The following is a 25,677-nucleotide window of genomic DNA, read 5'->3' as shown; positions in this document are numbered from 1 at the left end:
ACGCTTTTCAAGGAGGTGGAATCTGGTTAAAAGATCGTAACAAAAATACGAAATAACAGCAATGGTTTCTACTCGGTTCTCGATGCTTGTCGAAATTTTTCATTTAATCTAATCTGATATCTGCGTTTACTTTCATCCTCGTTCAGATCAAAGCGTGAAAGAAACAGAAAAATTGAAGCAAAAGGAAGAAAACAACTTCAAAAACTGAACGTGATCGCTAGATTGCTCGTCACAATGCATAATCGAAGTATGCAGATTTAAATTTGCTCCTCCACTACTGGACTACTCTTCTCATCCTTCTTTGGATCTATTTATCCTGCAGAATCTTCGAAATCATCGATATCGTATCATAACGTAAGAATTTCCCTCCTAAAAGTACTCAATTTTTCCCCTGTTTGTTCATCGCGTCACACAAATCGGCAGAAAATTCATTTTTATTTGATTCTGTCTGTTGTGTACGTCCCTTAAAGGTATTACAAATTCATATCGTTCCGAACGACTGTGTTTCATGTAAACCGAGATGGACTGATCGTACGACAGTTAACGTACGAAAGTATCGTGAATCATAATCGAAGAATATTCATAGAAGACACTTGAAATGCTAAGAGACGATTTTCTCAGGAAGAAAAGAAAAACTATGCATTAACGTGAGCCAGATTCATGAAAAAGAACAGCATCCTGTATGCGCCACCTCTTACGATTAATCACAAAGAAAGCTCAATGTTTCGTTCGCTTAGATTAAACAAAATGACATGGACAAAAGCGAAGAAACCAATATAGAGGCGAGTTACATCATTTTCTATCATTATCAATGACAATTAGTTTCTTTCATCTTATGGGGAAATAATAGATAAACATTTTTCCTTTCTTACGATTTATTCCACAAAAATAAAACAAATACACCGTGTGTACATTATAATTCAATAAATAAATATCGTGCATCCATTATTTCCTTATAAACCGGAAGAAACTTTTCGGACCGTGTAATATCCAACAGCAGAAAATTCCACCTAAACGTTACGCTACGGTGTTTTCATCGTTGATAATCCAGTAAGAAAGCTCAAAATTTTCAATTTCATCGCTTGCAGCGTCTTCTAGTAACACTGTTCGATATTGCGGATCGCTGCGAATAGAAGAGCCGAGGCAGAAAAAAACGCGTAGCGTGTCCATTTACGCCTGGTTCGTACGAATTAAGTGCGGAAGATACGCACGAAGATCCACCAGCTTAGACTCGCAATTGGACTATCAGTCGGAAGGTTTTTGCCGGCGCGGCCGCCTGCATAGGAAAATTTTCACCCGCGATGCCTAAGTGTAAGGAGCCGTGACTTTCTGTTTTGATCCGCTTGAACTGGTCGCGGCCACTAGTTCTGTCCTCGTCTCGGTATATTTGAGACACGGCTGGTGGGAGAAGGACGGAGAGGGAGTCGTAGGGCCAAGCAGAGTGGGATTTCGCGCGAGCGAGGAGAGAGGGATGGCGGAACTGTCAGTGCTACATCGGTTCTCTTCACGTAAGGACGAGCCACAGGGATCACCTGCGAATCACGGTCTCGTCGGGACACCACTTCTCAGCCAGGTGAGCCTCTGCTCTTTTTCTTTTTCTCTCGCTCTCTTTCCCTTTTTTCCACGTTCGTCGCAAGATTAATCGTCGCGGATTCGCTTGCCCGCGAGTTGGATAATTTATGGCGTCTCTGGTGGATCGGTCGCTTTGTAAACACGAGTAGGTATTTTGTCCGGCTCGGGAGATTAATCGTTCGACCGGCAGCGAGCTGAGTTTTGTGAGGCGAGGGGAAGGTTTTAAGGGCCCGGAGATTTTCCCCGGGTTATGATTACATCGGAAATTTAGTCCGAGGTCTGCGGAATTTCGGAATTTGTCATCTCCGCGTCGCTTGATAGATCGTAGCTTGGCCGTTGAATGTGCAGATACACTGGCTGCCGTGACTGCACTGGCTCGCCAAAGCCGTAGAAAGCTTCGTGCGAGAGATTTTCGTGTTTCATTAGGCTACGTAGGCAAAGTTCGAAATAAATCTGAGAACGAACGTAGAAATTGCAGGTTATTTATTGCTGCAAACCGTATTTCGTATGGCAATTAGTATACAGCATGAATAACCGGCTGAAGCGTGTAAGTGTTAGGCATCGTAAGTGATCGCGTCGAATACCGAGGTTTGTTAATACAACGTACAGTTCATTGTTTAAACGCTCCTGTGATCTCTACGATTGTACTAAATTTTATATTAAACAAGTGTGATTAATATATACGTCTATACATATATATTTCCACATTTGTGTGAAACGTCATGAATTGAAATGAGAAAAAAAAACAATTATGAAAGTCGTTGATTTTCCCAAAAATTCCAAAAGAAAATTCCAAAACGTCTGATGTAACAGCTACATTAGAAATACGGACCTAATATGAAAAGTATAAGTATAGTATAGTATTGGAAGGAACTTATTTAATGTTCGCGTGTATGCGTGTTGATATAATACCTCAACCGGTTTCAAGATACGATTATATCGTGCTTAACTGCACATTTCGGTTCCACTGACACTCTTACGGCGGCAATCGTGCATTTTAAATCGACTCTAGACTTTATTGCGCTAATATTATGTCATGTTACGTTAGAAGATATTCGTACAGTATTTCTGGTTAAACTAAAAAACTAAGAAAACGAATGACACAAACGAGATATTTGAACAATAGCAGGGGTATTCATCTGAGAACTGCAGAGAAGGTTTGCACGTCTGTGTGGAGTGTCTGCCTTTATCGAATACTATAGTGGACTATTTATTATAGTGGAGTGTATTTTTAATTTTTTTTTTTTTTTGCAAATGTTCACTATACGTAACGATGAGAGTACAGCTCTGTAAATGGCTGTGCAATGCGCTGATCGTGTCGTTCCTGCACTCCAATTCACTCGAGCGATCTTCATGAACGCACATTGTAAATGCACTTACGTTGTTCTCAGAGACGAGTCTGGCTTTAGTTGCTCGCAAATTACGACACGTAATATATTGTACCTATAGTCGTTGATTTTAACGGCACATTTGATTCAGATAAAAATCTCTGAGAACGAAACGTGTGTCGAGCAATTATATTCAAATACACACTTGCAGAAAAGTTGAAAAGTTAATGAAATTTGAAACTTCTCCTTTGAAAGAAATTTCTTACAAAGGTTCACACATTTATAATTAATATATACAGTATATGTCTTTATGGTTGATTATTATATTGTGTATATTAACTGATTAATTAATATACACAATATCAACATGTAAGGTTGATTGTTATATGCAATGTATACAGTATCAACTTTTATGTTTGATTACTGTATTATATGTATATTAATTATACAACAAGATTAATTAACGTGTACAATATCAACATGTAAGGTTGATTGTTGTATACAATGTATACAGGATCAACTTTTATGTTTGATTACTGTATTATATGTATATTAATTACACAACAAGATTAATTAACGTGTACAATATCAACATGTAAGGTTGATTGTTGTATACAATGTATACAGTATCAACTAATTAATTAATACACACAGTATCAACCTTTAAGGTTGATTGTTATATGCAATGTATACAGCATCAACTTTTATGTTTGATTACTGTATTATATGTATATTAATTATACAACAAGATTAATTAACGTGTACAATATCAACATGTAAGGTTGATTGTTGTATACAATGTATACAGGATCAGCTTTTATGTTTGATTACTGTATTATATGTATATTAATTATACAACAAGATTAATTAATGTGTACAATATCAACCTGTAAGGTTGATTGTTGTATACAATGTATACAGTATCAACTGATTAATTAATACACACATTCTCAACCTTTAAGGTTGATTGTTATATACAATGTATACAGTATCAACTTTTATGTTATAGTATCAACTGTTTAGTTAATACACACAACATCAACCTGTAAGTTGATTGTTTTATACAATGTATACAGTATCAACTTTTATGTTTGATTATTGTATTATATACATATTAATTAACGTGTACAATATCAACCTGTAAGGTTGACTGCTATATACAATGTATACAATATCAACTTTCATGTTTGATTATTGTATTATATAAATATTAATTAACGTGTACAATAACAAGCTTTCAGGTTGATTATTACATTGCAAATATTAATTACGCTATACATGGAACATCAACCTTTCATATTTACATTCGATAATTATATTGTATACAATATAGATATAATGTAATACAAATAAATAAATAAATAAATACAATAGAATACAGTACGATATAATAATCGAACTTAAATGTTGATTATAAATGAATATTGGAAAATTCATTTCGCTATTGATGAATTAATATTAACAATACACTTTCTTTATTACTCGTGAATATTTCAAAGTGACAAATGTGGAAAGTGTTGTGTGATATTTTATGCAAGCAAAGAAATATTTCCTGCCACTGTAAGAAATATCTGATTATATTTCGTATGCATCCTAATAATATCTTTATTACCTGAAATTCCAAGATAACGGCCGATCTAATTTATTTACTAAGAGAATGAAACTTTCTACTAAAAACGCTGTTCCATTTGCATAAAATGTATATAGAACACACCATGTTTCGTGTACACTTATTATACGCGAACGAATCTACGAGCTATCGGTGCGCTCCAATTCCCTTGAACAATTCTCTCAGACTATGTATCGCTTTTTTTTTCAATGACAGTTATGGCTTTAATAATCCCTTGTTAATCATCGTCAAGATTGTTACTAACCACGTTTCTATAAAACCAACTGGAAAATTAATTTTCAATTATCCGAACGAATATTTCCACTTATTGGGCTGGCAATTAAGTGATTGCGGATTTTGTCAATACCACCTAATGACAAAATCCGCAATCACTTAGTTGCCAACCCAATAGAATTGAACTAGTGAAACTTACCATTTAAATTGAAATTTACCATGAAATTTTCTTCTCAAAATTGTTTATCGCGTATCACGTAATCTCGGAATTACAATGAAACACTTGTCCGAAATCGGTTTTTAAATCATCTACCACTCAATGACTGAAATCGTAGCAGCTGATGGTGAAAACTTATTCTAAGATATAGAGAAATTTCAGTGGAGAATCTTGACGATAGTACACAGAACACGGAGATTACGGTCAGTTGATAATTAGCATATCGTACATTTGCATATTATGTACATGCTTCCTAATGTTGTTATTATTAGACTTTTATGCAAATTCCTATGTTCGTGAATTGAATTAAAGAAGCGAAATCTAAGCAGAAACATGAACAGATACGGGCAAATATTATTATGCATATCGTGTGTATACACTCTGTGCATTGTTGTTGTTCCTTTAAATTTCCCATAAATGCATAAACCGCTGTTTTCACTCTAATCGTTACATTCCTCTGATCCTTTCAAACAGATTTATAAAAACTCAATGTGTACCAAAGCGCTAAGCTCTTTATCAATTCTTCGCATTACGATCTTTTCAATGGCTGCGCACGTTAACATCAGCTGACTCGCTGATTTTACACGGTGTCAAGCGCAAAACGTTGAAATATCGCATACGACCGATAACAATCTACCTGAGAGAATTGAAATCACTGGGAAAGATAAACAAGGTCGAGGATAAGCTTAGATAGCAATAAAGTAGAAACACGGTAGATTAGATTAACTCCTTAACCTATGATTTACGTCCGAGAATTTTGCGCTGAAAACGTAAACAAGCTCGCGCAGCCTTCGAGCCATTCGCACGACTTGTGTAGTACGTACTACGGGCTATGCCCGTAACATTTACGTTTGGCCCGATCATCTACTACGGACTATGGCAGTAATATTTACGTTTGGCCAGATCACCGTACTACGGGCCATGCCCGTAGTTGTAGGTTAAGGGGTTAAATAAACGTGCAATTAGTTAACTAAGGATCGATGGTAAGCCAGGTATGATAAATATATGAATAAAATAAATAATATAACGAATAAATGAAGAATAATAATGGAAAGTACAACTAAATTGAAAGTTTGTCTTATTGGAAAGATATTTTCTTTTATTGAGCGTTTAATTAATTTTTTGTAATTTAGTCTTTTATCAAGTGGAAATATAAATTGCTATTACGAATTAAGAATTTTTATTTAAATGCTGAAAATCATAGTTACGATACTAGTTGTAAACGTCTAATTTACTATCGGGATTCGATAGTGGAACAGCCTTTAGGGCTGAATCCGTGTTTCACCTAAATTACCTGTGTTTCATGTTCCTACCTGAACATAATTCTCTTCGTACGCTATAAAATCAAATTTATTATCACGTCGTATTATATGATACAATGAATTTTATATTCAAAACCAGGTTTCTAGAATCGAATTAATCCGTTGAAACTATCGAAAGTGTGCAAATTCGAGCAATTTTTATATGTTCAATCAAATATCCGACAATACACAATGCAGCTAATTTCGCAAGCGAGATAAACAAGGCGGATATAACGAAAATTTTTCTAAAATTTTCTACAATTTCACAGCAAAGATCCACCGACCAGGAGCAATTCTTATTTAAAAAAATCGCTGAAATGTCATTTTCAAAACGACCTATAACATTCGTGAGCGTGAAATTTGCAGAGAACAGACAACGTGACGTTACGCTACAAACAAAGAGACAAGTACGTACGCATACAGTGATGCACGAAAATACGAACACCAAGAAAATTCTGTCTATGAATTTATTACGCGTGTTGTAGAAAACATTGTCAAATTTCACTCACACGTATATTCTAATAAAACACGATGATCGTATTGGTAAATTAAAAAGAAGCATCCTAAAATGTACGCTACATCCGTTTGAAATGTATACGCGTGGTTATTTCTGTAGACATCTGAAATGGGGAAAAAAGTCTCGTCTGAAAGTTGCTTGACTTCATAGGAGAAACTTAATAAGATACTTCAATTTTCTTTTTTTTTTTTTTAGATTCTTGTTTAAGGAGATTTCAATGGGAACGTCACATCTTTTAGTGGAAACATATATTTTCTTTAAAATACCATTTCTATTCTCTACAGGAAGATGTTAAGGTACTTGATGTAAAGGTCGAAGAGTGACTAGTTTAAATGATATATTAACTTTAAAATATAGACGAAAGTATCGCTTTTAAAGGTATACCGCTTAAAGGTATAAGACACTTTTTCCAAGTGTCTTAATACCTTTTGTCTAAAGAATTGTAAAGTGTAACAAATGATACACGAGAAAACGTACAGTTCCATTTAGGAAAGTTACGTTGGTATTGAAATCTCTTTGTGTTAAGAATATTTTGAAAAAATCGAAATGTCTTATTGAGTTTGCTGCTTGATGAAGTGAGATATCGTTCGTCTGAAACATTTCTTCGTGTTTCCGATACTTCGAGAAATAGTCACGTGTATGCACTTAAAATGGACATACTGTATATTGAATTTACGATATATTTATTTCGAACAATAAGTACACCGATCAATGAGTGAGATGATATTTAGATCTAGTTAGTAATTACACGGTTAAAATGATTATTCATGTTGTAGGAAATGATCTTATGGTCTCTAGAAAATATCTTGTATCCGCTATGTCCATATTCAAATTTGTTCTAAACTCTAGCCACGCAACTATAATAATCGTATTTCACTAAAACGTTAATGAAGTGGCAAAAAGTTTTTCATATATTCGTAAAAGTTCATGATATGTGTTGAAATACTTTAATAAAAGAGCGTATGGTTGCGAGCCAATATAAACTTCATGAACGAATATAATTACACGTTGTAATTAAAAGGTAGTTTTTTCTGCTGCGATAACGGATTAAAACATGAAACGTCGGCAGTTTGTAGATAAAAACATTTTATAGGATTTCTTGTTGTTTTTCCCTTTACGGTTCAATCGATTTCTTTCCTTTTAAGGAAGAAAAACAAGGAACTGTTGGAGACTAGCCTAATACAACAAATCATAGTATAGCCAGACAAACGATAAACAGAGTACGCGCCATCCTTCGCCACCCTTGTACAGAAACGTCTGTACGAAAGAAGCCAAATGACTCACGCTCGTTTCAACGATCCTCTCGAGCGGATTCGCGCGATTAACATTCGTGAGCACGTGAACTCCGACAGAGTTCAAGAATATTCAGTGTCTACAAAAAGCAAGCGTCTAAATTTTGGTATCATTTAGTGGTAGTTTCATATGACTACAAAAGGTATTGACAGGTCATTTTGTATGTTTGTTACCTTATTATTCTACTAATTAATTGGATTCAATTTTTGTAATAGTTTCGTATGACTCTGAGGAGTATTGACACGTTGTTCTGCATATTTATGAAATTTCTTAATTTCGTATGATTTAGTAGTAGCTCCATGTGACTACAAAAGGTATTGACAGGCCATTTCGTATCTTTGTTAACTTATTTGTTAACTAATTGTTTTACTAATTAATCAGATTTAATTTTTGTAATTGTTTCTTATGACTCTGAGAAGTATTGACACGTTATTCTGCATATTTATGAAATTTCTTAATTTCGTATGATTTAGTAGTAGCTTCATGTGACTACAAAAGGTATTGACAGGCTATTTTGTATATTTGTTACTTTATTGTTCTACTAATTAACGACATAGAATTTTCATAGTAATTTCACATGACTCTGAGGAGTATTGGCATGTTATTCTGCATATTTATTACGTATGTAAATTTCATATAATTTAGTAGTAGACTACAAAAGGTATTGACAGGGTATTTTATATATTTGTTACTTTATTGTTCTACTAATTAATTAGATCTAATTTTCATAGTAATTTCATATGACTAGAAAAAGTATTGACAGGCTATTTTGTATATTTGTTACCTTATTATTCTACTAATTAATTAGATGCAATTTTCATAGTAGTGACGTATGACTACAAGGAGTATTGGCACGTTATTCTGCATATTTATTACATATATTAATTTCGTCTAATTTAGTAGTAGTTTCATATGACTACAAAAGGTATTGACTGGCTATTCTGCGTATTTATTGCCATATTGTTCTACTAATTAATTAGATACAATTTTCATAGTAGTTTCGTATGACTACAAGAAGTATTGGCACGTTATTCTGCATATTTATTACATATATTAATTTCATATAATCTAAGCGTAGTTTCACGTGACTACAAAAGGTATTGACAGGCTATTTTGTATATTTGTTACCTTATTATTCTACTAATTAATTAGATCCAATTTTTGTAATAGTTTCGTATGACTATGAGGAGTATTGGCATGTTATTCTGTATATTTATTGCATATATTAATTTCATATAATTTAATAGTAGTTTCACGTGACTACAAAAGGTATTGACAGGCTATTTTGTATATTTGTTACCTTATTGCTCTACTAATTAATTAGATCTAATTTTTATAGTAATTTCATATGACTAGAAAAAATTATTAACACGTCATTTTGTATATTTGTTATCTTATTATTCTACTAATTAATTAAATCCAATTTTGAAATTTCGTATCATTCAGTAGCAGTTCCATACGACTACAAAAATTTGATACTATGAGATTGCAATGCAAATCCTGTTTATATTAATAGAATTCGATCAAGTCATTGATATTCTTATTATATTTTCCAAATTCCGACTGAAGAACAATTTTTCGCTGTCCATTCTTTATATCTACGTCATAATTCATTTGTAATTTCATCTATCTGTAACGAATGACAGACATTTAAAAGATCTATACAGATTTTTAAAATGTGATAAAAAATAACATACATTCGAATCGCTCGAACATACCAACATTGAACAGAAAATACACAACAATGAAAGTGGTTTCCATTGTATTAACTCTCAATTGTCACACTTGTTTTACGAATCTCGGTTGTCACACTGCATCACCCGAGACCCGTTCGATTTTCGAATAGCTGTCGTTCAAAAAATATCACTGATATCGAATCGAAAAAATTCGCAAATGTAGTTTGGAATACGTCGAATATGTTTTGCTAAAACAGGGCTAACAAACGAAGTGACATCACTCTCAAAAAAAAAAAAAAAAAAAATATCATTCCCACTGTATATTTCGAGAAGAAACATTTTTACGAAAACAAGCTATAACTTCTTTATTATTTAACATTTCTCGCCAAAGGATTTGAGACGATGCTTTCGAGGCGTATTACTCCGAGGAAATACATAGTTTGCCAGTGCACGTTGCAGAAAAGATATCTACTTCAATCTTTCAACAAGAAGGGCAGCTTCTGAATAAGAAAATCAATTTATTCGTAGACACAGGTAGAACAATCTTTCATTTTTTTTCCATGTATCGATTTACATGTGAAAAAATACGATCATGATTTCAATCAGTTTCTCCATAGTAAATGCACTAGAGTATGTAAAATTTGCTCGCAAATAAAATACATCATTGCATCAAGAAGTACGTCTTTGTCGCACTTGGCTAAACACGGCGCATTACTATAACTTTAGACAGTTGTCGGACGCAAAGTGACGGGATTCTTAGCAGCGTAATCATCGGACATTATAAAGAAGACACTTGGAATGAATGGTAAATTGCACACATAGATTCCATTATAAACGACGTCTCGAAGACGTGTCTCTGCAAAGTAAGCCTGTGGGTCATTTAAGACCCGTAATCACATCCGTCGGTTAAGAGAAACTTTTTACTTCAGTTTGATCCTTCTGCCTTGCGAATTCCATACAGCAAGCAATTCCTATAACGTGGAACGTATCTCCCGCGTTGAATCGGGTCCCATGGTGTTTGCGTTAATTTGCGAAAATACATCGGCTTGTCCCACAAGTAACGCGGTCGTTGGTCTACGCTACGTTAATTTGATGGAAACTAAGGGATTACTTTTATTCTTGTTTACTTTATTTTTATTTTATTACCAATTGTAATTATCATTGTGATGAATCTTGTTATATTTTTTACACATCGCTATCATTTTTATTAACTTTGCACTCTATGTCGAATGTGACTCGACATCAGTTTTTATCTGAGGAGCTCGTTTGTCGAGCCCCACTCGACATTCTTTCATGTGCAAATTAATAGATGTCTTAGAAAAGCAGGATTGTATCCTGGAAATTGTTTCAAGATATATCGTACAGTCAAAAATTAGAAAATACAACGATAGTGTGAATAAAACTGGTATTTAAGTGAATTTCTTTCTTCCTTTATCTATTTAAATTTGTTAGTTAAAGTAAATTTCAAATAAAACACTTAAAAGCGTTGGCAGCTGCTGGTAACGAAATTGAAATAAAATTCCCAGTGCAAAGGGTTAACATTCATCTATCCGAATTTCATAAAACTGCGATGGTAACGACCAAACTTATTATTATTTAATTCGTATTATGCAATTTGTCCAGCTGGACATTTGGTAAATTTTTCTAACTTAAGACCGAACTTGTGGACCGAAGCATCTGTCGTTCCCGGAAAAGGGTGTTACTCGTGGCATGAGCCGATACTTGCGGACGACAGTGCACCTGCGATATACCGCGATATAGTCGCGCGTCCGCGCACGCGTTTAATCGCCGAAGTGGACAAAGCGAGCCGCCTAAGTATCGCATCGCACGCGGTTAATTAAAGACGATGCGCCGAGCACGAGGGGAACGGGAGAGGGGCGCGGCTGAAAAGAACCGGAGAACTACGTCCGGCGCGCGCCACCGAAGAGAATCGCGTCTGCCACACGTCTGCTTTGTGCTCGAGCCATGATGAAAGATAGGAAGGCTGGCTGCCTCGTATGACCAAGCCATCTCGGGACGCGGCTACCTAAGTAATTGCACGCGTTACGTGTCGAACGACCAACCGTTAAATCATCGTCGTCGCGCGTTTCGTACAAACTTTCCATGAATTTTTCACTGACTTTGTTCACTGGCCTGTTCAATCGCAGTTGCGTATACACTAACCAGTTTAACACTTAGCCTATTAATCGGTTTTTTGTCGCCGACGCTTACCAACCGATAACCTATTAGTCGGCTTTTTATCACCGACGTTTACCGGCCGATAGCCTATTAATCGGCTTTTTGCCACCGACAATCTTTCTCATTATTTGAGCAGTAATTTGTTATTTAGTACTAAGGTACTTTGCTCGGTTGCGTCAGTTGCGTTGCTTTGTAACCTGCCACAGTTTTATACCAATTTGAAAAACTTACCCGTTCGCGATGAACGAAAAGAATGGTATTGGAGAGTCTAAGCCGAAACAGAGCCGGCGCCAGGGAGAATCTACGCCTGAGATGCCGGTCGGACGTGCGCATGTTGTTGAATCGCTAGCGGTCGGTAAAGTGTTAGTGCGTTTGACGAGTATACGCGTTGCTAAGAAACTTTGTTTCCACGCGTCCCACGTGTACACTGGCCGTGTGAAATAAAAAGATTGCTTACTATAAAACATTTATTATAAAAACTCGAAATTTTAGTAAGAAGAGATAAAAGTTTGTTATTTAGTGGTGTGTTTACTTTATATTATGCCACGTTAAAAGTGTTGTGCATTTTTATGCAGAAAAATTGGATTATTTAGTACATTGGTTATTTTCTGTGTGACGTGGACTCAGCTGATTATTTTCACCGTTATTTTTATTTTAATTAAGTCGGTAAGAAAAAGTTATTTTTTATTTTGTTCCCTATGCACGCGTTTATTACATTCTTCGTTATATACTCGAAACTCGTGACCGTTATATGTTGCTACCATTATAGTTCTATTACGTCATAGTAGGTTGTCCGAAAAGTTTCTTTCGTTTTACAAGGAAATAACATTTTCAGTGCAGAGAAACGTATGCCACGACAGCTACAGGACGACTGAACATAAAAAGACCGTAGCACTTGACAAATTAGCTTCCATGTTTGTACCAACATCGCCAGATAAAGCAACCATACCTAGTACCATGTTTATTAATTTTAATTATTAGGCAATAATTCAAAAAAAGTAGTAATTCTTGTTGCTACAATAATTATTCAATTTTAACTAATTCTTATCCCATCAAGACGCGTCTATTGTTCGCATTGAACTGCTAAAAGCTGACCGTTACCGACCAAACGAAAGAGAAGAATATCGCTCGTTCATCGAACAAAAACATGCTCGTTCTTTCACTTGTATCCACCTGCAAAGAAATTTATTCTCAATGTGTCTCATAATCTTTGCTGTCACGTACTACTCACACGCGCTCGTTTCTCGTATCAGTCCATCGTACGTTTTGACGCATTCAACGTGTTACACTCGGCCTTCTCATTTGTCCTGCTGCGAGTATTCGAAAACTCGCTTACTCTTCCACGCACGCGTAACTGAAATCTTCTTCGCCGGTTAATTAGAATACCTTTGGCGGTTAGATCGGACAGATTTCCATGGCAATGGTCGGAATAAGCGAACTGGATTAGCAATCGATTAGGGTACCGTATCAATTAGCGGCGGGAAAATAGGATCAACGCTGGTGTGCAGCGGGCAACAGTGTTTTCTGGTCGCTTCAAGCAAACACGTGCGTGCCATGTGCGAATGCGCGGCTGATTGTACATGCGGAGCACGGCTGCTGCGTTTACGTTCTACGTGCTTTCGCTAGTCGAACACTGTAAATCATGGTTTTTAGTCGCTGCTGTCTCGAAATCTCGTCCGGTTAACGTTAATCGTCGTTCCTAGTACAATACACACTGCGTTAGCCGACAGTGTGTTCTGTGAAAAATAACCTACGGTGGATAAGTGAAATTATTTGGCAACTAAGTGATTGCGGATTTTCTCAATACCATCTAATGACAAGGTCCGCAATCACTTAGTTGCCAACCCAATAAGGTTCTGCTTATTTTACGCAAACACGATAATCGGTAAAGTTTGAACGAACGACTGAATCTGAATATAATTTTATGCCGAGTTCAATATTCGGTTATTTGTCAAATCGATTAAATCACCGAAAATAGTCATTTTTACATCTCGTTTCGATCTGTGTGTGTGTTAGAATTCAGCATTCTGTTATGGTTTGATTTCAATTTAGACATTGACTTGTTTCACGGATTATTTCGAGCGGATGGAGGTCGACAAATTGAATAGGAAGAGTTCGATGATAAGTGCAGATTTCCGCGTCAAGTCGCGTCTTCGTGAAAATTCCAGGGAACCTATGGAACCGTGTTATTATACAATTTGATGAATTCGATAGGAAAGATTCATGACTAGGTAGGTCTCCGCATCGGGTCATTTCTTCATCGAACATTTCAACGAAGATACACAGCGCGCTGTTGCAGTCTTATTATATTCATATTATTGGCAACTAAGTGATTGCGGCTGTTGCCATTAGGCGGCATGGACAAAACCCGCAATTATTTAGTTGCCAACCTAATAGAACGTATTATACGTGGCATAAAAATGAACGAACCGGAGTTGGATTTTCCTCGCGCGATCCTCGAACGTGTCTCGTACGAAAGTACTGGCACGCCGCGATCATCTTTAGAATCGACGGGTCAAAATCGACTACGATGAATTAGAAACGAGCTACCACGTGCCCGGTGTATTCCGAATGATCATTTTGCACTGACGCGTTAATATCTCGAGCACACCTGAGAATTGGACTGTAAGCGGCCTGGTCGAATTCCATCGCAAGTGGCCTCGCGTTCACGCACGTTTAATTATAGAAATGAAGTCGTGTACCTGGCCTAACCATACTCATGGGAGCAGCGTATGGTAATCCTAGCGAAGTAAGTTTTAGTAAAACTATAAATAATCCCGGCAATAAGACGAATGGAACATGGTGGAATACCTGGGTCAGCAGACGTTCTGGTTTAGACGGTTAGATTTAAAGGCTGCGGTGTTCTCATCTTCGCCTTCGAATTTCCTCCCACGATGCACAGAAAAAATCTGTAAACCTACGCTCGTTATACGCCGACGTTGCCCAAATTTCCAACCTACTCGTTCGACTTGAAATCGCCTCGGAATCTGTGAATTTAAATTTAGTCTTGGCCCTTGCGACAATATGCAAATCATCGATCTTTATCTATTGTGGTAGATACGAAATGATCAAAATTTAAGACAGTATCGTATTTAGAATCGTTGCGCGAGTTCCTACGTCTATTTTTGAAGTTTCGATGGAATTGGTCGGCTCGGTGCGAATGTTGTGACGTATCTTTTTTATTTAATTTGTACTTTACAATTTGTCCAGCTGGACATTCGGTAAATGTTTCTAGCACTGTGACGTATGTTTATACTTGATGTGTTTCCATAATCAGTTGGCTGTTACGATTTCTTTAAAAATTTTGGAAAGGGTGTACCTAATATATGTGGTAGAAAGTAAGCGATGACGAGTATACTCGTCAAGCACCATGTGTGACAGGAAGTAAGCGATGACGAGTATACTCGTCAAGCACCATGTGTGACAGGAAGTAAGCGATGACGAGTATACTCGTCAAGCACTATGTGTGGTAAAAAGTAAGCGATGACGAGTATACTCGTCAAGCATCATGTGTGGCAGAAAGTAAGTGATGACGAGTATATTCGTCAAGCACCATAGTATGTGGTAAAGTAAGCGATGACGAGTATATTCGTTGAGCACTATGAGTGTGGCAAAAGATAAGCGACGACGAGTATACTCGTCATAGCACGAAATATTGCCATTTCTTTTTGACGTGTATATACGTCGAAAATAACTAACTGGTTAAGGAACTGTGGCAAAAGTAAGCGATGACGAGTATACTCGTCAAGCACCACAGTGTGTGGCAAAAGATAAGTGACAATGAGTATACTCGTCATAGCACGAAATATTGCCATTTCTTCTTGACGAGTATACTCGTCGAAAATAACTAACTGGTTAAGGATTGAACGATAGAATTCGATTATTTTAAATGTCGATAAGCGAAGAAGAGTAGAGAATCTTCGCTAAATTCGCTTAATAGGGAAAATAAGGTTAAAGAAGCATAGATCGAACGATTAGTATTCTAAAAATTCGTACTAATTACAACTTATGGTCGTTTCTTCCGACTATTCTACACTTTTTGTCCGAAATTTTATTTCTTCCACTGCTGTAGAATTTTTCCTATTTGTTTTTAAAATATCTTTGCAACGCATCCTGTGCTTCATCCTCGGTATTGAGTTTTTCTATTCGCAAAGGAAAAATGAATTTTCTACCTCTCTAAACGAAATACCAATCAATCTGGAAAAAATCCAGAAAGCTGCCTCTGTTGCAGTCTATTCGATATTCCTGAAAAATCCAATCCCTAAAATACGCGTTGTCGCAGAGAATGTAGTTGTGTGACGTTTGCTAACCGGACTCTCAATAAGAACTAATTTTTCTAGCGATGTTACGCAACTTTGAAGCAACTGTACGACCTGCGACTTTTAATCAAATTAACTAAAAAGAATTCATACTATCGCAAACGCTATTTTGCTGCTTTGTATTGGAATATCTAAAAGATGTACAGGGTGGTGAACATGAAAAATGTTTCAGATTTGCGAGGATAGATAGCGCGTTAAAACCACTGTATAGTTGAACGTATCGTACCAACTTCTGTAAGCGATAGTTCCATTTTCTAAGTAGATGATATTCGAAACAACAGAAATATCTGAAATAGACAGAATTTCTGCGACGAACTGTACACATCGTTATAATTAACACGCACAAAAATCGACTTATATTTTCGGAGAAACACGTGCGTGTTCCCGATGCGTGTCAAAGAAACCAGTCATACGTGCTAACATTCGCTAGCGCAATTCCATTAATTTTATTAATAGGATTTTTCAAGCCAAACTTGCAGAGTTATTAATATCAAAAAATTGTACAATCAAATTTTACAAATTACAAGTCGCTGCCCTATTCGACATAGAATGGTAAAATTGCAAAAATCGTAAAATGGAAGTCTGTATCCTGCAATTCATAATTTGTCAACTCGCTAAAATCGCTCAGTGCATGAGAAAGCTCATACGGCGTTAAAGTTTCTTCGTGCTTTATCTATTTCTTAGTTTTTAGTCTTTGAATCGCAAATGCGTGGCAACTAAGTGATTGCGGATTTTGTCAATACTAGCTAATGACAAAATCCGCAATCACTTAGTTGCCAACGCAATAAATGTCTCAGCAGAACTCTGCTGCTTTCATCAACCTAATGACACGGTTCGACGTAGACCTTCGACGATGATAACGAGCGGAGATCGGAGAATGAAACGTGCGTGTATATGGTGGTCGATCGACGAGATGCACTCGTTGCTGCTTTCTCCCTAAACGAGCTAAGGAGGCTTCTAATTGCAGCCAGCGATGACACGAACGAGTTTCCATCGTTCGACGAATATATCGAAAACGAACGACGATGAAGTCGGCGTCGCTCGATTCTTAACCATAAAAGATCATCCGCATTACGTCATGAGACGTGACTCACGATAGCTACTGGCCTAAAAACACTATTGCGACGACAAACCACATCGCGTCGATATAATTTCCTGCAGAGAGCATCGTCAAGGCTGTGCACGTTAATTCGAATTTAAAGGCGTCGATTTTCCCTTCTCCGCCGATCCGAGCGAATACATCGCGCGGTGTCCACCGATCGATCGATCGATCGATCTGCTTTCGTGTTGAATTAGAAATGGCCATCGGTGAAAAACTCCTCGATCGCCATTTTTGGTACGAAGCTTTTTACTAGTTGGCTGTTGCAACCTGTGCTTCAAAAGAATGCAGCTAAAATGTGTGGGAGAAATTAAGCGACGACGAGTATACTCGTCAAACACACAGAGCGCGTGTAGCTGTAATAAGGTAGAATTAACTTGTAACGAAACGACTGTTTTATTGTGAAATTTGATTACTGACAGGTCTCGTCGTAACGCAAAATATTGCCATTTCTTTGTGACGAATATACTCGTCAAACACAGAGTTTTGATATGAAATTAAGCTATGACGAAAGGACTACTTTATTGTGAAATTTGATTATTGCCAGGTCTCGTCGTAACGCAAAATATTATCATTTCTTCGTGACGAGTATACTCGTCAAATACAGAGTTTTGATATAAAATTAAAGGACTGTTTTATTGTGAAATTTGATTATTGCTAGGTCGTAACGCAAAATATTGTCATTTCTTCGTGACGAGTATACTCGTCACAAGCAGCTAAGTGTCTAAGTAGATTTCACTGATGATTTCCGTTTAAATCGACGGTATGTATTTTCAGTTGAATTCAACTTAGTTGTTGCTAAGAATATAATTGAAATTCCATTGGTTTTTTTTAAAGTAACACTGTTTATCTCGTTTTAACTCTGTTTTCATAGCTGCGCGCTACAAATAGCGACGAAATTTCAAAAGCTCCATGCCATATTTCACGTATGTAGTACACCAGGAACTAGCCTGTCAAAAATGTTGAAATCAGATAGGATATTCGTGATATTCCGCTTACTTGGACCGGATTTCAAGAAACCTGCGACGTAAAACGAATTCAGTTAATATCGCCAGGCAAGGAACGAGTAAGAAGGATCTTTTGGGACGAATTCTATTTCAAGAGAGGTGGATTTAACGCTTGAAAGCGGCACAAAGTATTCACACAGAATATACAGCCCGCATGGCCTTGTTTTCACATCATGCGTTAAAAATGGCTGTCTTTCATCTCGGTGTAAGTGTGCGCGCGTCTGATCATTAACCTTTGATTGGAAACCTTGAGTTATCATCGACATTAGACGCTTCATATGCTATTATTTCATCGAATGATTTAATTTTAACAAAATCAATAAATTTTTATATTTTATATTCTATAGGAAGTATACTGCGAACGCATACAAATATAAACGTCTTAGATTCTTTTTCAAACGTCAAATTTCTTTATCTAAGAATTCTATATATATATATCTGCTGTAACATCGGAATTGATTATCGAACATGTTGCATACAATTTTCGAAAAATTCATTGATAATTGTAGCTTGCTTAGAATTGTGCAAGAAACGCGCCAAAATCTTTCTAAACGCGCAAGAAACGTAGAAATGCTTCGAGCTGATTCGATAAGTCGTGTGTTAAACGAACAGACTGAAATATTGGCTTGGCAACTAAGTGATTGCGGATTTTGTCATTACCACTCAATGACAAAATCCGCAATCACTTAGTTGCCAAGCCAATACATATGTAGGTACATATACGTATAAATAAATCAGTTAAATATGTATAAATTGAAATGAATTAAGGAAAAAGCTGCAGACAATAAACAAAGCAGATCTTGTCACTGTTTCAATGCAATTACGATAGTAAATTTTATGTCATAATTATGAAGTCTATAGTGACAGACAAAAGACAGTTTACTGATTGGCACACCACGAGTGGTAGTAATTTTTATGAAATATTTTCTATACAGAAAAGAACTGTTTATATCGCTACTTTATAAAAGCGAAACATTTCAGAAACGTGCGAACAATTTCGTATCATTTTGATAACAATCGCGTGATTTGCAATATATTAGGTTGGCAACTAAGTGGTTGCGGATCTTGTCATTACCACCTAATGACAAAATCCGCAATCACTTAGTTGCCAACCGTATATTATATAACCTAACCTAACTTATTAAATAACCTAACCTCAATCACTTAGTTGCCAATCGAATATTATATTATATTTATTAATTGTATCTTTTGAACGTCGAGTATAATTTGATTTTGTAAAATTATGATCTCCTCTTGCACTTTTTAACCGTTAAACTTTCTTCTATCCGCCATTGTGTAATAATCATGAAACTCTTAAAGCTTGTAATTTGTCAATCTGGTACAGAAACAACGTTCTAGTAGAAATAGAAACATAATGTTCCTGTTGCGATCTGACTTTCGTCGAAATTCGTTTACAATTACGTCATCATTTCGAGATATATCACAATTATGAAATTGTGATTTTATGGTGGTGAAACGTGGCACACGTATTAACGTAAGTACAGTAACCACAGTTGTTGGCACTGTTATACGTTGTTACGCAATTAATAATTGATTTATTTGCGTATTTGATTATCGATTATCAAAAGTAATTATATTTGATTCCCGTGACTGTGGTGATCGAGCAATTTCCGCGTTCATTCGATTACGCTGATACAACGATTGAAAAGCATGGTGGGATTGATAAGAGCATACGAAGAGTAAATGTAATTGGGTTATAATTTGTAACAATGTTTCATTGTAACATTACGTTCCCTTCCTCTTGCAAATATTTCTGTAACAATGAATAGTAAAGTTAGACATTAATGTACAATGTAATATACGATAACATAGAATAATAGGCACCTAATTGATCAAGAACCAAGCAATGATAAATAAAATAGGACAAAATGGGTTACACGTTGCTATGTTAAAATACAAAGAATAGAGGAGAAATCATAGATATAAAACAAATTTAATATAATAAAATAATATACTGTCTTGCTTCTCTTGAAGATATTTCTGCAGTAGTAAGATATAATATTAGACACTTTAATAGTGACAAGTTTAATATAATAAAATAATATAGTTTCTTGCTTCTCTTGAAGATATTTCTGCAGTAGTAAGATATAATTTTAGACACTTTAATAGTAACAAGTTTAATATAATAAAATAATATAGTTTCTTGTTTCTCTTGAAGATATTTCTGCAGTAATAATATATAATATTAGATATTTTAATAGTAACAAGTTTAATGTAATAAAATGATATATGTCTTGCTTCTCTTGAAGATATTTCTGCAGTAATAAGATATAACATTAGACACATTGGCTTTCTTAAATTATATTTTGGTAATAGTCAGTTAATTCATTAGGAAGCACACAAGGGAAAATAAACTGAGGTAAAATAATTTACATCTTACTGTATCAAAGTACAAGCAATATAGCATGAATCATAGATATAAAACAAATTTGTCATACAATATCTGTTAAAAAAATAATTTACACATACTTGAACGTCTTAAAACTTGGTAGAATTGTAGAATAAAAGTGGAAGAAAAAATACCAAGAAACGAGATATTGTCTCAAATATCTTATTTATATTATATCACATATTACATAAACAAATATAGAGTAGAAGTTAGAATTAAAGCTTAAAACTTGCGCAAAAGAGATCAAAGCTAAAGGTACGTGGAAAAATATACAATGAACAAAGAAAAAATAGGTTTTTACATATAAAACACGTTTTGCGAGAGAAATCATTGGAGCATTGAAAAATCTACTATTGTACGCAAATGTATATAAAATCTCCCTAAAAAATAACGAAAATTTCTCATCTTCAACGTTTCTATAATTCTAATATTCACCAGATTCCTCGACATTAAAATAGATAATTATCCAGTAGCGTTAAATTAACTGGAAAAAAGAGCAAAAGTACGAAACTGTTTGTTTCCAATATACAACATAATTTGCAAATAAATTAACGATCAATTATAATAATATGGATGCTGAGCATCGAATTAATTAATTTCACGAAATTAATGATAAATTTAGATCCTGCACTGGCTAATCCTCTAGGCGATCGTCTAGTTTACCGAAATCAAGAATCAGTCTCGAAGCTATGTATTAAACATCTGAGTAACCAGAAACTCGTCGAACCGAGTGATCCTCCATTTGCTCGCGAAGAACGCGTGTCCATTACCAAATGTAATTCGCAAAAGTTCTGTACTCGAAAGAAGAGGAACGTGAGTTGAAGGTGGATCGCCAGTATCGAAGTGAACCTTCTCTTTCTCTTTCTCTCTCTCTACTCCGAATGAAGATCGAAAGATCTGTTCAGTGGTGGGTGGGACGAGTGGGCGCATACAGCTTCGCCGCAATTACGTTTCCTCGTGCGATCGTTTTCGTGCTTCCTTCGTCCACGGTCATTCGAGTACTTGACCCCGGAACTGGCACGGAATATCTGTTAAATACTGCAGCCACGACTGCTTAGGATCGATATGTTCGAGTAGCTCGATTAAAATACACGTAAGTTGGTGTTATCGGACAGCAAATATTTACCGAGATTTGTATTTCTCTGAGTATAATCGAATCAATGGAGTGCACATACCGTTTTCTTCGTCAGATGTATTGGGTTGGCAACTAAGTGATTTTGTCAATACCATCTGATGACTGTTTACTGTACAGGTGAACATTGTGTATATGTATAAAAGGACATTTATCTATAGTTTGACACATATATATAGAATAATATTGTATAATACACAATAAATTTTATAACATGTATTGTACAGTAGAATGTACTTGCACAATGTATATTATACAAAGTATATATTATACAAGTAACAAAGTACAATAATTAAGAACAAAATGTTTAGCATTATACTGTAATTAGCAATTTACAATAAATTGTATAACATATATTGTACAGTACAATGTACTTGCACAATGTATATTATACAGAGTGATATATATAATACATATTATACTATATATTATTACTCTGTATAGTATCTATTATACAAGTAACAAAGTACAATAACTAAGAACAAAATGTTTAGCATTATACTATAATTGACAATTTACAATGAATTGTATGACATATATTGTACAGTACAATGTACTTGCACAATATATATTATACAAAGTGATATATATATAATACATAGTATATTATATATTATTGCTTTGTGTAGTATACATTATACAAGTAACAAAGTACAATAACAAAGAACAAAATGTTTAGCATTATACTATAATTAGCAATTTACAATAAATTGTATAACATGTATTGTACAGTACGATGTACTTGCACAATGTATATTATACAAAGTATATATTATACAAGTAACAAAGTACAATAATTAAGAACAAAATGTTTAGCATTATACTGTAATTAGCAATTTACAATAAATTGTATAACATGTATTGCACAGTACGATGTACTTGCACAATATATATTATACAAAGTGATATATATAATACATATTATACTATATATTATTACTTTGTATAGTATCTATTATACAAAGTAAGTAACAAAGTACACTAACTAAGAACAAACTGTTTAGCATTATACAATATTTGGAGATTTACAATAAATTGTATAACATGTATTGTACAGTACAATATACTTGCACAATGTATATTATACAAAGTGATATATATAATACATATTATATTATATATTATTACCTTGTATAGTATATATTATACAAGTAACAATGTACAATAACTAAGAACAAAATGTTCAGCATTATATAATATTTAGCAATTTACAATAAATTGTATAACATGTATTATACAGTACAATGTACTTGCACAATGTATATTATACAAAGTGATGTATATATTACTTATCATATTATATATTATTACTTTGTATATTATCTATTATACAAGTAACAAAGTAAAATATCTAGGAACAAACTGTTCAGCATTATAAAATAATTAGCAATTTACAATAAATTGTATAACATGTATTGTACAGTACAATGTATTTATACAATATGTATTATACAAAGTAATATTGGCAAGTAAATGATTGCGGATTTTGTCATTAGGTGGCATTGACAAAATCCGCAACCACTTAGTTGCCAGCCCAATATACACGGTGTTCGTGTTTCGAAAAGTTCCATAAATATGGAGAAGGGTATTACATTTTAAGAATGACGTTAATAAAATGATTCTGAACACGTGTTACGTTAATAAAATAGCAGGTGTTGAGAGCGTCGATCATGTCGAAAGAGTAGTCGGTGCCTCGAAAGATACTTCGAAAATCGTTCGCTTTCAAGCAAAGTGTTCGTGATTCTGCCTGTAATATCTGTTTCCGTTTTACTGCCTTGTAACAAATGTCTGTCGTGTAATTTTTATTCATGGGAGGTTTGAGTTAGGAGTAGGAGCAGTGTTATTTGCCATGGGAAGCTACCTACTATTACAACAAGTATAATAACACGGCGGGGAATAAATCGCGTATATTACAAAAAAGAACCGTGAAATATACCGTGTTACGTAGAAACCAAACAATTTATAAACTTGAATCTGTAAATATTTCTGCAAACTTTCCTACTGCTTGTCTCAATTATTAAAATCTTCCAATATTAAAGCTATCGCAATTATTAAAAATTGTGAACGAAAAGGAAATATTTAACTCGGCAACAACTCATTAAAAAATAAATACCAGGTGTTTATTAAATACTAAACATACTTATTTCTTAATAATAAGAAAATAAAATTGACAAATTCACTGGCAAAATTGAATTCCAAGTAAACGAAGAGCTCACTTTTCTGTTACTTTTAAACGACAAATATCGCGTTCACTTTTCCCATTTCGTTTTTACTTTGTATTTGCACATGAAACACGCTGCAGCCGAGACACAACAGTAAATTTAAACAAAAGAGGCGTTCGATCGCGTGAGTCTGCTGCGTCCGGATTTGCGTGCACCCGGATGCAACGAACTGTATCCGAACTAATAATTATAATGAACGTTCAGGTACCGGTATTTTTAAAAAGTAAAACAGAGTCCGCTGATAATTTTGTGTTTTTCCATTGCTTTCGAAAAATGCCACCGCGCTTTTCTTTTTCCAAGCATACGTTGCTCGATTAGAACAACTGTTCAATTGACTGAAGATTTTATTCAGGAAATTTTCACGCTACGTAGCTCGTTCACAAATGCAACGCAAAGGTCACTCGTCGTTGTGGGACTTCTTTTCTACGTACGTTTTTCTGTGCGTTACGAGCACAAGATTGAACGAACTGTCGTGCACATAGTACGAAATAATACGTCGCATCGTATTTTATCTGAATTATTTTCTGCAAAATAAAGTGTCATAAAATTGCACAAAATATAGTACGCTTAATTATGTTTAATTAATTGCTCTTTAACCTAAAGTGTTCAGCCTGTCTTTTCTGCCTATCCTTTGTCACACAGGAGTGTTATAATAAATAATTTTCTGAGATCAACATGGTCGGTAAAAATGACTCGAAAATGTAGTCAATCTGCTAGCAGATGGACACAACGACTAGAAAATGTAAATTGGAAAACCGATCGAAATTTCAAATTGGAAATTTGAGGTGGGTTATTAATTAATTCGAGGACTGTATCGTTAGAAATCTTCTTTATTTTTTACAATTTTTTGATAATAATCTTTAGGTTTGAGAGATAATAGAAAGAATAAAAGAAGTTTCTAAATAAAATAAAAGATGTTGCTTACTACCGAAAACAATTTTTGTACTGTGACATTCTTCGTATTAAATAGCGTAGCTTTAGTTTAAAAAGAAAATATTTCGCTATTTCAGTTAATCTTTTCATTATCTCAAAATTAATACATTATTATTTCTCAGCATCAATACAAAATAAATATATGTTTTAATGTCTATTTCATTTCAAAATGCAACTATTTTATTATCATTGCTATTATTTGTATTATTATTGCTCTGACGCAATGCACAGACATTGCAAGACAATAAGATAATTAACACTTTACCGACCGCTAGCGCTTCAACAGCATACGCACGTCCGACCGGCAACTCAGGCGCAGATTCTCCCTGGCGCCAGCTTTGTTTCGGTTTAGCCTCTCCAATGCCATTCTTTTCGTTCATCGCGAACAGTAAGTTTTTCAAATTGGTATAAAACTCTGGGAGCTTACAAAGCAACGTATTTGACGCAACCGAGCAACGTACCTTAGTACTAAATAACAAATTACTGCTCAAATAATGAGAAAGATTGTCGGCAACAAAAAGCCGATTAATAGGCTATCGGTCGGTAAGCGTAGGCGACAAGAAGCCGATTAATACGCTATTGGTCGGTAAGCGTCGGAGACAAGAAACCAATTAATAAGTTATCGGTCGG

The 25,677-nt window shown here is 35.0% G+C and overlaps 1 protein-coding gene across 2 annotated transcripts in view; it reads left to right on the top strand.

Moving 5' to 3' along the window:
* The first annotated feature begins 875 nt into the window (after positions 1 to 875).
* LOC100649977 overlaps positions 876 to 25,677 on the top strand; it is an 89,133-nt gene continuing 64,331 nt past the window's right edge. The window contains exon 1 of one of the 2 annotated variants that reach the window (XM_048413796.1): positions 876 to 1,573. In XM_048413796.1, the coding sequence (XP_048269753.1) occupies positions 1,472 to 1,573 (102 nt within the window). In that variant the 5' untranslated portion in view covers positions 876 to 1,471. The remainder of the gene's footprint in view (positions 1,574 to 25,677) is intronic. The other variant, XM_048413798.1, reaches the window with a different exon arrangement.

This window comes from Bombus terrestris, chromosome 17 (assembly GCF_910591885.1).
Source record: "Bombus terrestris chromosome 17, iyBomTerr1.2, whole genome shotgun sequence".
NCBI classification, from domain to species: Eukaryota; Metazoa; Arthropoda; class Insecta; order Hymenoptera; family Apidae; genus Bombus; species Bombus terrestris.
The sequence above is the reverse complement of the archived record's forward strand: the minus strand, read 5'-3'. Positions and strand labels throughout refer to the sequence as shown.